The sequence below is a fragment of the Symsagittifera roscoffensis genome, chromosome 2 (genome assembly GCF_963678635.1).
Source record: "Symsagittifera roscoffensis chromosome 2, txSymRosc1.1, whole genome shotgun sequence".
In the NCBI taxonomy this organism is placed as follows: domain Eukaryota; kingdom Metazoa; phylum Xenacoelomorpha; order Acoela; family Convolutidae; genus Symsagittifera; species Symsagittifera roscoffensis.
In genome coordinates, this window is record NC_087063.1 from 26213129 (window position 1) to 26226505 (window position 13377).

At 45.0% G+C, this 13377-nt stretch overlaps 1 protein-coding gene across 2 annotated transcripts in view; it reads right to left on the minus strand.

Annotated features, from left to right (window-relative positions):
* Positions 1 to 216, minus strand: part of LOC134838955 (5'-3' exoribonuclease 1-like) — a 66828-nt gene extending 66612 nt beyond the window's left edge. For both annotated transcript variants that reach the window (XM_063854327.1, XM_063854326.1), the window contains exon 1: positions 81 to 216. In XM_063854327.1, coding sequence (XP_063710397.1) covers positions 81 to 155 — 75 coding nt within the window. In that variant the 5' untranslated portion in view covers positions 156 to 216. The remainder of the gene's footprint in view (positions 1 to 80) is intronic.
* Positions 217 to 13377: the final 13161 nt, after the last annotated feature.

The window sequence follows — 13377 nt, forward strand, 5'->3', positions numbered from 1 at the left end:
AACTTTTTTTTAACCCGACTCGTGTTTTCATTCCTGAACTATATCCAAATTTTGTTAAGAGATAGGTGCTTTCAAGTTACCTGGGTCTCATTGATAACTTCCGACAGGCAGGGATAGCGCTCACTGATCCATCTGTAAAACTTGGGTATTCCCATATCGCCCTATCTAATTTTCTGTTTTTTTTTTGTGGCAAGTATCGAAAGTAGTTTCAAAAATTCATCTGAAATCCAGAAAATTACGATTGACTTGTAAAAACCATGAGATTTGAGGCGTATCATAGTAGAAAAAAGATTGAAAGCCCTCTTTAGGGGGAATTTTTAAACTCATAACTCCTAGGCATTTTTACAGCTGTTTTTATCTCTCCAGGGGCGAGCGTCATTTTCGTCATATTTAGGGCAAAATATTTCCAGATGTATGCCACTCAAACTCTTCGCGTTATCAGCCGCATAATAGCAAAAAAATGGGCTATGTAGCAGTATTTAGAAAACCGCGTCTTTGTAACATTCGCCCGGAAGATACATATCGACGGAAAATAAAACTAAGTCCTAAGACGACTGGCTAACGTCTAAACAGAGCTTTATATGCTTTTCACCGTCTCTACCAAGCCAGTACTTTTGGTGGTCTTTTCTAACATCGGGTCGACAAAAACGTTACTGCTTTCGGCTTCGGTCAAAACACTCAAATTAACTTAATTACATGCAGAAATAGTGAGCTCATGGCTGAGTCTCAGTATCCCCAGACCACGAGGTCACTCCTAAAAACAGGGCTACTACTATTTATTATATTACTATTGTTTTTGTTCAGTAGATAAAAATCATCATCTCCATCGAAGATGGATCAACCCTTTCCCCCCAGCTCCTAGCTTCTCATCCTTATCAAAATGAAGCCAGTTGTTAATTAAATTCAAATCAGGACATGACAAGAAGCTAAAAGTCTATATAAAAGAATAAAAGTCTCAGTTCCGAAACCCTTCCGGATTCTTGAATCCACTGAATCAAGCTCGCTAATCTTGATTTCTTCTTAATCCGGAAGGCTGTTCTCCACCCTTCACCGTTGTCTGCAACGGCCTTGCAACTATTGTAGTGACACAATAGTTGCAACTCGGAGTGCTCTCTGTTAACTCCGCGATTTGTTGTCGTTTTTTCTCACAATTTCCGTGCTTCTCGTGATCGCAGCTAATGTTTTTCTGTTGTTTTCTAGCTTTTTTGCCAAAATGGCCGTTTCTGACGTTTCTCAGAAATGTTACGTAATCACTTCGAAAATTTAAAAATCAGTAATTTCCGAATCCTTTAACCTTCACGTTTTGTTCAATCGTTCAAATAACGTTCTTAATTCCTAATAATCACCAATCCGGAAGGCTCGCTGCTAAAAATTCGAATTCTGCAGAGATTGCATTTTGGCCATTCTGGTCGAATGTCACATACTCGCCGGACAGTCCGGTCAATGTCCTCATTGAATCACGCAATGTTCGTAAAATAGATACAGTGTCATCGAACAGAATTTACAAAATGCACGAAATTACCTTTTTCCACGTCACATCGACTCACTGCAGAACACAAATGGCATCATACTACATCACTATAGCCTTCAAATTCTTTCATCAATCTGCACATTGAGAATATGACTTAAGATAAAACATATTTTCTGACTTCCAGTGTCAATGTCCCGATTAAAACTTTTTCTATTAGATTTAAAAGGTGTTGGCTTGCAGGACAGTCCTGCCAACCAACAAGCTAAAATTTTCCTACTATGCTTCTCACTTCGGAAATCTTGCTTGTTATTGTCCTGAATATTAAAACTAAGAAACTCTGTGGTTAGCAAGAACAATGAAATAATCTCCCTCTTCGAGAGATTACTCAAGCCTTCCATGTCACCACAAAGTGATCGGTTCTCCTAGCTGATTAAAAACAGTCATGCAGGCTGGAATAATTAAATATACTCCTTCACTTAAGCCTTTCTAAATAAATAGTAAGTCAGTGTCTCTAAAGCCACTCGACTAAAATCAAAATGCAAATTTATAAATGCAACAATTTCAAAACTCAACTAAATGTTTCAGTTTTCAATTACAACTTGGTTGCTTGGTTTCTCACTTGAGTTTTTTCACACACATAAAACAATTCTGAGTTTTAACTTTTTCTTCATCACTCCTTTGTTTTCTTCTTTTTTCGTCGTTTAGAAGTTCTAAAACTTCTAAATTCTTCTTATTTCGTCTCTTTTTGCATCTTGTTTTTCGGTCACTCATCAAGGTTCCATTTCTTCCTCCTGAGATACTGACTCTGCACTCTCAGTTTCCGTATCCTGCAACACGTCGTTAGCTATCCTGACGCTGCTGGAAGCCGTCCTCCAACACTTCTGCTCTTCTACCCTCTGTTTGCAACAAGGTAGGGGATCCACGTTAGATTCTCTGTTCCTGCAGAAGCTGTTGTGGAGACACAACGTCACGTTTCTCTCCAAATCTTCTTTCAGCATCTCTGCTTTCTCCTTTCCACTACGTTCACTTGTCCTGGAAATTCTTTTCACAGCGGTGGTCACTGCATTCCGACGAGTCACGAGAGCTCGCTTAAAAGCTCGTGCTCCAATGTCCAGCTAATATCCACTGTACACTCTGCCATGCTTCGACATATGCTTCTTCGCATACTCGTACAAACATGCAGTCATGTTAGCTCTGAGCCATGGCCTCAATCGTTTCCTCGCCCATATCTTCTTCACTCCCATCGGAATGTTTAGAATTTTGCACATTGTCTCAAAAAGATCTAAATCTTTTAGACAATCTAACTTCCGTTACTGTTCTCTCGTCGGTGCCTCCTGTTTATTGTTTGACTCATTTCTCGAGGCGTCAAGAGCTCCATCGGGGACTGCCCACGAGGAATATCCCTTGCAGGTATCACTTTCTCTACGGCCGTTGTCAACGCCATCTGCTCCGATCGCTCTTTGTATTCCTGCCTTAAGCGCTCAATCTCTTGACCCTGCTTTTTTTGCAGTCTTCAAACAACCTTCTCCACATGTCCCGATCTTCCTCCATCTGGAGCATGCTTCTGGTCATCTCGTCCAGCTCCTTCTTCGTACTTTTCAGTTCATCGTTCATCTCATCCAGATCTTGCATGGTTTGGTTCGTCTGAATTTTCTGTTCTACTTTCCCCCTTTTTGGTGGCACAGCTGTCTCAGTGGTAACCAGACAAGATCGCCTCGCTGTTCATCTCCCGATGCATTCTCGTCAACCCAGGTTTGGGCTTGGAGGGCATAGGCATCTCACCTGGTTGGTAGGTCCTAGAACTTCCCAATCCAGGCTGATTCGCCAAGTCACTCCCTGAGAGAGCCCCGTTTCTCCACCTCATCACTCTCATGCTCGGGCGGTCTAGTACTCCTCTTTCTCCATATGCTGCCATCAACAGGACTTCCGTGGGGCGGTCCCCACGGTTGTCGTGCCCCAAGATGTTGATCAGGGCGGTCAGCACATGACTACCTCTGGGTCCTCCAGAGCGAAGTCTCGATCGATCAGCCGACGATAGATCGCATCTATCATCGGTCCTACATATGCCTCTGCCAGGTCCATCAATTCATCCAAGTTGAAGTTATCCATTCTATTCTTTCAAGTTTGATTCGGTTTTGATTCCAAGATTTTGACTCAAGTGAGTAATTAAATGGTCAATCAGGATCTAGAAAATAAGTCACAAATATCACACTTGTCAGTTTCACCTTAACATATATCGTTAAAATTTGCTTAAAAACAGTTCAGATAAAAAGATATTTATCCTAAAATTTATTAAAATCAATTGGTTTCTAAAATTTTGGAATTCGACCTAAGATTGGACAGTCCGAACTTTGGATCTATTCCTAAGATCGTCATTTAGTTGTTCATGGTCACTAACCCCTACTTACCCATGATCTTAATAACCTAACACATAACATAACATAACATAACACATAACATACAACTTAGTCTTTGGCCTAACACTCTCTCGCACATCACTCAGCCTATACTTAAGTAATATTTCTTATGTAGATATACTTGTATGTTCGTATCAGAGAATATCACGTGTACAAGCGCGTACAATTCCCGGGGATGCAGTCTTCCTCTGTTTGGATCGTACACTGGAAGCGAGAGCTCTTTCACGTCCATTTCCACAAGGAAGTCCCTCAGCCTCGTCAAGGACAAGACTAGGTTCTCTGGGTCCACGTGCTGCTTCTCCGTCGCCCTCGTTACCAAGAAGCATAGGTATTTTCCCGGTATCTGCGACGCCGCCGGAGGTAAGGCTGCTACGCCCCCTATCCCTGGTCTTTGCTTCCAAAGGAATTCCACGTTTTTGTATTCTCTCTTAAAATCTGCCGCTAACGCTGTCCTAAAACTCATGTCTGCTGTGATTGCTATCGCACATGTTCTGTTTGTGAGTATGAAATCACTGTCTGTTAGTATTATGTTACTTGAATATTCATTTTGTAAGTTAAAAAATGACTCAACTACCCTGCCTATGTCAGGTTTCCTAGGTTTTTCGCCTGTCTCTGCTTCTAAGTCTCCTGTTTCTCTTGCTATTCTTAATTTTTTTTATTATCAAGTTTTCAGTGTGGGTAAGTCCTACCTCCACTCCCCGGACAAAAATATCCATCGACGTCCCCTTAGATCACATACCGGGTATCAAGTCGAGGTTAGAAGCCGGAATGAGTAGTCGTCCTTCCTGGGCAGCCCAGGAAGGATCGTCTCGTTCGGTCTTGATGTATTTCATGCTTTCACGATCTACATCTTGAATCGTGACACTGGTCTCCTCAGGATTCGAGGTCGTTTCATTCAGCCACTCTAAGACACGCAGGTTCGTCAAGTCTTGTTCGTATGACTGCTGTTGCTCGTCGTCGAATTCTACCTTGGGTTTTGACCAGTCGTCAACCCACTCATCGTCGTGATCATCGACTATGTCAATGTCTTGTGACACAGTTATTTCCTCTAGACCCACTACTTCCTCCACTATCTTCTTCAGATCTATCCTATCCACTACAAAGTCGTCACCGTAAGGATTGTATTTCTTTCTTGGTCTCGTCCCGTCCTTCTGACCAGTCTGTATCGTGAACGGAAGATCCGGTTCCAAGTTCTTGGGAACCTCTATCTGTTCGGGATCCTGCCAATCTTCCTCTGCGTAGGGTAAGGTTTCATCGTCCGCTTCGATCTGTTCGTTTGGATCCAGGTCCAGTGGTGTATCCGTACTTTCCTCTACGAATTCGTTTCCATCGTTCTTCTCCCTGGTGCCTTTTTCATTGACCTCACAAGCAGGATCCATCATTAGATAATCCTCTTCTTCCATGTCCGCAGGTATACACCAGTCTTCTGTCGATGGATTGTGTGGCTTTATGTTCTCGTAGTGGGCGGCTCGGCCAGTACTCAGTCTATAAAAGCGTCCCTCCTGGTGGACCTCTGTAATCATGAAGGGTCCCCTCCACTTTTTTAGGAGCTTTTTCGTCCCTTTCGGTGGTATAACGTTCTGAAATACCCATACGTAGTCTCCCACCGAGTAAGCCTTTGCACCAGCTGCTTTCTTGTCGAATCTTTTCCTCTGCCTTGCCTGTGCCTGCTGAGTATTTCGTCTACACAAATCGTTCAACTCCTGTTGGCGTCTGATCACATCCCTCACGTAGACCTGTGGGGACGTTTTCTTTCCCTCATACTCTGGGTAGAAGAAGGTTAATGGTAATGACTTTTCGTGTCCAGTTAGCATCATGTGTGGACTGACTCCGGTGGTGGAGTGTTGCGTGCTGTTATATGCTCCCATCACCTGTGGAAGGTATCTGTCCCAATCGGTCATGTACCTGGAACAATATACTCTCAGCATCGACACTAACGTCCTGTTCAGTCTTTCTTTCCACTAAGCCGTTCGTCTGGGGGTGGTATGTCGTGGAGTGAGCTTGAGCGACCTGTGAGCGTCTCATAAGCTCTTTCGTAAGCTCTCCTACGAAAGCTGTTCCATTATCCGATTGAAACGTCATCGGACAACCATGTCTTGCTATCCACGTGTTGATCAGGTGGTCGCATGTCTCTTCCGCCGAGGCTCTTATGCAGGGCACGGCCTCTGCATACTTCGTAAAATGATCTATCATGACCAGCACCTGATTATAACCATTGTCTGTCATGCATATCTTTTGGTGATCTATTTGCACCACCTCGTTGAACTCAGACGACTCGATCGATTGTAAAGGAAATCGCAACTTCCTTGGATCCTTGACCTGTTGGCATGACAGACATGCTGTTACCCATTTCTCGCATGCCTTTTTCATCCCAGGCCACTCAAAGCGCTTCAGGATCCTCTGATATACTTTGTCGATCCCCTGATGGCCCATCTGATCATGTGACCTGATTAGTAGTTCTGTCTGATAGAGTTGCGGTAAGATTATCGCGTTATACTTGTATAGGACTCTGTCTTCCTCTCTATTTTTGCAAGCCACGATCCCGTCCTTGTTCAAATATAACCTCCCTTCCTTCTGCATGAAGTATTGTCTCAGGACGCGATAACTATCTTCCTCGAGGTCCCCTGTATCCGGCGAACCATTCTCGAACCACCTTTTTAGGTTGCTTGTCATGCGATCATTTCTCTGCGCCCTTAGAAGGTCCGAGAGTCGGTATCTCGCCTTTATGTACGTCTTCATGACCCTCATCTGACTATTCAGCTCGTTGGGCTGGTGTGTGTCTTCTTCCATCTTAACGCACCAAATTTTCGCCAACGGCTGTGTTTCTTGTTTAAACGGCTAAAGATCAGTCCTGACTACCTCTTTCTGCGGCAACAGGCTTATCGAACGTTTCGATACCGCTATCGTCTCCAAGTCATCCACTGCGTTGTCAAAGACTCTTTCGCTTGGTATTAGGTAGCGATCACTGTCAGGATCCTGGTACACTTCTCTGTGCAGGTCCCTTGCCCGAGTTTCCACTAGTAGCGTGTGTATCGCTAGTTCTGACAGTTCTGATCCCGAACTCGAGTTCCTGTCTGAATAGATGTCCATTCCTGAGATTCGGGAATCATCATCCGTCAAAGAGGTTGTGCTGGAGGCTGCACGCTCCTCCAGATCATGTCTGTGCCTTCTTCGCATCCATCTGAACTCTCCGGACAAAACCTTGTTCTCTCATCAGGAATCTTCTCGCCTATCTCAGACTCCCCGGACAAATTTTCTTGTCCCGGGTGTTGATCTTGTGATCGCTGGTTCTTTTCATCATTCGTCTCCCCGGACAAATAGTCTTGCAGCAGATTTTGTTCTACCTTTTTACCTCCCTTATCCTGCTCCACAAAGGTGACGGTTTTCTTTCGCTTGCTGCTCCCTTGTTCTCTCTGTCCGTAGGAATTACTGGTTAAAATCTCTTGGGGTATTGAGGATACTAGTTGCTGAACTATTGTCCTACAATCCCTCTCGTTCTCTTCGTGCTGTTGTCTGGACGGCATGATCTTCACCGTCTCCCTGATTGTTATTGATGCCACTGCTGCTGTCCACTCGGGGTCATCTCTGGTCACTTCTCTTTCTAACAATCCACCCAGCATCCGCATCACTTGTGGTGTGACCTGCACCGTTTTATCCAATAATGAGAGGCTGTTTATGTTCATGCGAGAGAGTTCTTGTTGGACCAGGTTTGAACGCAGCAACAGATCCAAGGGGACCGGGTCCTCCTTGGATAGAATCCTTATCTCAGCTGCTTTCTCTACAGGTAACTCAGCATGCCCTGGAATACCAATATAACTCTGATCCATCGAGTAGGCTTTCAACCAGGATAACGCTCTGTTGTCCACGCGTAACTTGAAGGGAGCGCTCCCCAAGTATGCACGGTACTTTTCCACGAAGGTGACTACTGCAAACATTTCTGCTTTTGGTGCGCCATATTTCATCTCTGTGTCACTCAAGACCTTGCTGCCGTATGCAATGGGACGGAGAACTGTTCTTCCGTTCCATTCTTGCTCTTGATGCAAGATTCCTGAGATGGCTACCACCGATGCGTCTGTGTCGAGAACATACATGCCCTTTTCTGTAGGCATGCCCAGCACTGGCGCTTCGCACAGTTCCCGCTTTATGTTCTCGAAAACAACCTGTGCCTCATCGTTCCATTCGAATTTTTTCCCTTGTTGCGCATCAGCTTCTGCATCGGATACACCTTGTCCGCATATCCTTTTATGAATTCTCGGTAGTAATTGGCAAACCCTAGGAAGCTCAGGAGCTGTGTGTCCGTTCTGGGGGCCTTCCATGTCAACACTGCTTCCACTGCTTCCGGGTCCGGCCTCACACCATGCCTATCCACCATTCTTCCTAGGTACTTAATCGAATCCCTAAGGATTTCACATTTCGATGGTTTGCACTTCAATCCAGCTCTTTTGATGAGCCTATCAATGTGGTCTTCCAGGGTCGGTGTCGCTATGACTACGTCATCCACGTAACACATCACGAGATTCCCGTACTTCTTGGTCACTCTCGTCAAAGCCTGAGCCATCAGTCTTTGAAAAGTGGCCGTTTCATTTAAATGTTCTATCTCTGGCAAAACCGGTTTGTCGGATTCTAGTTAATATGACGAGGGGCGTTCCGGAAAGTTCGAGCAGCTTGATAAGCCGTCGTCCGTTTCGGATTTCATTGAAAACAATTTATGAATAGGTTTTAATTCATTAATCCTCTTTAAAATTTTATCTTTATTGGCATGATAAGGACAGTCTTTCACACTATGTTTCTTCAAGTTTTGTGCTCTCCTCATAGTCGGTCCTCATCGGCAAAGCGTACCCAAGCTTCTTTCCACGCTGGATTGAAACCGTGGTGTCCAGTGTGTTCAACAACACACTGACACACAGTCCGTTTCGCGTTACCGAGAAGCTCCGGCCTAAAATCACCGAACTCTGACTATTTGGATTCAGTACTAAGCAAACCTGTTTACTATCACTTAACGAATTCAAATTTCTCATTCTAAAAATTGCTACCACAGCTTGTCCTGGTTGTAATTTTACTTTTCTATCCAAAAAAATTGGTACCTTGTTTTCGTCTGTTATTATCCTATTAATTGGTCTCTTAACATACTTTCGGTCCGGGTTTCTAATCCGTATCAGACCGTTGTTCAAGTCAATCATCACGTCAAAACTCCTGACAAAATCCCGGCCCAAGATGAATTGGTCGGCGTCGTCTAGATTCTCTACCACCAGGAAGCTCATCCACAGATCCCGTCCTCCCATGTGGAGGACCGTTATTGGCGTTCTTCCGGCCACGTAGATAGCTCCTCGATTGGCGGCGGCCAGTTGGAGATTCGTTGGAATTAGATCTTCCCGCGTGAAGCCCATTATTTCCCAAGTTTTTATCGGCATCACACTCACTACCGCTCCTGTGTCCAGAAGCCCTGTGACTCCGAGTTTTGTTCCGTTGGTGTCGAGCAGATGTGCGGTCACATCTGCTTCATACCCAATGTGTACTGCATCTTGTTCCATCATTGCGTCATGGCCTATCCTGCGGACTTTGAGTTCCTCTTCACCCAAATAGATTTGCCCCATTTGGTCATCATCTGTTGTTACATAAGTCCTGGTGTAGATACTGATTCCATCCACGTTCAGCATTATTTGATACGGCCCATAGACCTCAAGGTAGCGTCCATGAAGTTTCTTCATGCGAGGGCCACCCGTCGTTAGTAGTGCTCGCACAGCTCTCGACTCGGTGCGTGGCTCCACCTGCCTCAGATAATCTGCATATGTGTCCAAATGCATCAAAGTGAACTCGGATGGTTCACTCAGATTTCTGATCACCTGGTGTCCAGCCACTGAAATTATCGACTGTATCTTGCTTCCTTGCGGCACCATGCCGAACCTCTGACCGGAGATCACATTAAATTTCATGCTCAAACTGCTTGGTGCATTCGTCTCCTCAAACTCCGTTGCTTCGAAGGTATTCAGCTGCTCCTGAAGTTTCTCATTCTCCAGTTCAAGTTTCACTTTTTGTTCGATCTCATTCGTCACCAGTTCCTGCTGCACTCTATTTAGAGCGTCCCTCGCGGCTGCCCTATAATCGATCTTGAAGTCATCAGCCGCAGTTGCTGATTCCGGTTCACGTGTCACCTCTGTTACCGCTTGCATTTTCTTTGCCGCCAGCTCTTAAGGTTTATCCTTTCTGCGTGCCTCCGCTTCACTCAAAAGGCGAGCCTTGCTGGCTTTCACTCCTGACAAACCTTCTTCATGTCTTGGAAGCTTGATGTCTGCCACTGCATCCCAGAATTGCGGACAATCTGATTTAAAATGACCTTCCAAGTTGCAAAAGAAACACCTCGGGCCGAATTTCGCAATTACTCCTCTCATGAAATCCTCATGGTCCAATTCTGACGCATCTTCGTCCTCGAGGCTAAAGCCTATTGCTTTCATGCCTTGTTTGTAAGTTGGACATGCTGACACATGATGGTCCATTGAACTGCAATTGGCACAAGAGCGTCTCTTGTCCATATCATCCCTCGGTTTGTACCAATTGTTCCCTTGGTTTGCTGGTCCGTTGTTAAAATTGCCATACTTGTTCTTGTAGTATCCAGATCTCGAAGGAGGTTTCAACAAAAGATACTCTTTTGAATTGAGCCTCAACTCCTCTGGTGTCGGCGCATTGGTTGATAATGGTGTGTAATGCGTTGCTAGCATTGTTCGAAGTTCATCATTCTTCACACCATTTTGAGGCTACGGCCAGGTTCATCCTTCGGTTTGACTCATCCGGTTGGCTGCGTCTTCTAATGATTTCCAAGTCATCGAGAAACTTGTCTATCGTTTCATCTTCTCGTTGCCTCCGTTTCTCGAAGCGCATCATCGCCTGGTGCCCCTGCACCCCTGATCCGAAACGGTTTAACAAGATTTCGATGATTTTCTCAGCAGTGTCACGTTGATTTTGCTTCTTGGCCATGACACAGTTCAGGGCTGTCCCTTCCAAGTTGCTGGTGAGCGCACTGCATTCCTGTCTCTCCGACAAGTCCTCTTCCTCGAAATGCAGCTTCATTACCTCTATCCAGGTATCAATACAGCCATCATATTCATCTTTATAGCATCTTGGTTTCTTAAAGACTCTTCTGGACTTCTCACTGCGTTCATTGGTTCTGGATAACCTTGTAAGGAACGTCTCCAAAGACCTGTTTAGTGGTTCAAATGCTGTGGCCATTGCCGTAGCATCCCTTGAGTGTCCCGCCTGAGTGTCCTCACACCTCGTCAAAGGCTCTGATTGCGGTGCATCCCTGCAATCCGTATCACCGTGAGTGTTTCCCGCTTGGCCCACATGACTCCTTCTCGGGCTTGCATGCCCCCTGTTGCCGGAATCACTTCTCCCAGTCGCATGTGTGCCTTGCGTTGGTCGTTCGTTAGAGTTCTGTCTGTTCCCCGTTGAACTTGTTCTACTGTCCGGGCCCCATGTTCCATTACCCCTTGTGGCATAGCCTGATGAACTGCCCCTGCCTCTAGTGGATCCATACGTCTTCCTCTTTTGATGTTCATTGAAGTTCACCCTCGGTTCCCTGCTGGGACCTCCCGAGTTCGGTTCTCCTTCTTTTGGTCCACTCTTGCTGCTTAGTAGCCCGTCCAACCTATCCATGATAGCCTGAGTTCGCCTCTCCATCATCGCGTCTATCTTTGTGTCAAGAGTCCCAAGAGACTGCTCTTGCTGATTTCTTAACTTCTCCATGTCGTCTCTTAAGCGTAACTCTCGCTGTTCCGCTTCTCTTGTCATTCGCGACAAGTTCTTCGCCATGTGCTCGTCCGTTCTTTCTTTCAAGCGTTTTTCGCTCCTGCCAACTTCTTGTCTATTGCGGTTTATTTCTTCTCGCAGACTTTCTCTTTCAATGTGAACTGCTCTTTCTAGTTCACTCATCCTTATTGACATCTGTTCATTTTGTTCTCCTAAACTGTCCACTATGTTGTTTAAGGCTTCTTCTAGTGCTGCCCCGTTATTCACGAGTGGCGTTACTAGTGGCGGTGCAACCCTGTCGGTCCCAGGTAGCTTCGTGCTGGTCGAGATCTGGGCCTTGACTCTCTGTCTCGAAGTCTTTTCCTTATCTATTTCAGGATCCGCTAACGCGTTGCCTAGCCCTCTGTTTCTACTCTCTCCAGTTTGTGGCTCTGAACTCGTCATAATCGCGAAGTCTTTTGACTGGCCCGGTGTGTTTGCCTCTTTGCTTATCGTTGTCACTACACCAAATTTGTCCATGGTTCCAGTCTCTCTTCCGACGTATGCCTCATTCTCCTGGATCGAATTATTGAGGCTGACTTGAGATCCAAAGTCCCCTTGCTTCTCTTCATCCTCTTCCTCCCGGGTTTCAACTTCGTTCCCTGCGCCTCCTCCCATGGTGAATGGAAAGATGTTTCCGAAGGTGTTCTTCATTCTTTCTGAGAACGATGATGACGTTGTTTGTTTCCCAGTTCCGCCTGCCATCATAGTGTTGTCTGTCGGAGATCTTCTCGTCGCCGCTACTTCAGTTGAGATGTCGGACAGTTCCGACATCTCCTCTCGATCCAATGTCCCGGTGGAAGTGGCAAAATCATGGCCTTGTTCTACCGAGGTAGATTCACTTGCCAGCCTTCTGCCTCTCCTTTCCAGTCCATGTACTTCCTGGTTGTCGTTCATGACATGGTCTGTGTTGATCTCCACTTCTAACAGTTCTTTACGCTCTTCTGAGGTCTTCTGACTTCTCGTTTCAACCATTCTGCCTGAAACCGACTCCCCTTTGTCGGACCGGGATCGCCTGATCCAATCCACAAAAGGATCGGTCATCGTTTTTCTTTGCTTTTCAGGTATGAATTTCCTAGAGCTATTACCTCGTTTTGGTATCCTTGACTTGTCTAGACTCATTCTCTATTTGTCACTTCTTAATGCCTATACACTTTAACTCGATTGCTAGTGACCTTATAATTTTATTAACGATAATAATGACACAACACAATGAGTTTCACAAGATTCTATTAAATAGTGACCACGAATCCCTGTATGTTATCAGAGTACAGTTTGTATAAAATTTATTCACACTAACCGATTATCGGTCGTAAGATTTGAAAACTAGCACAATATGATGTTATCAGTCAATTTAAAAGATAGTGCACTCACTACCCAATCAAGCACAGTTTATGTTGATTTAAAATACAATGACAGAATATGAATACCTCTATGAAAAAACGTATGTGTAATGTACTCTTAGTCGGTCGTAGTACAATAGTCGAACTTGTATTTTAAAGAAAAAGCTTTCCCTGCTCGGTGCTGCACCAAACAGACAAAACTTTGAAGGCAGTAATTTTCTCAAGTGGGCGTCTATTGCACCCACAGAGTACTGTGTTACCTATCTGCCTTCGGACTGCCCCAGCTAGACCTACTAAAATCCTCAGGGCAGTCACATAAACAAGAGCATCTTGTGTTGAAATGTTTTTGCGAAATCCGAATTGA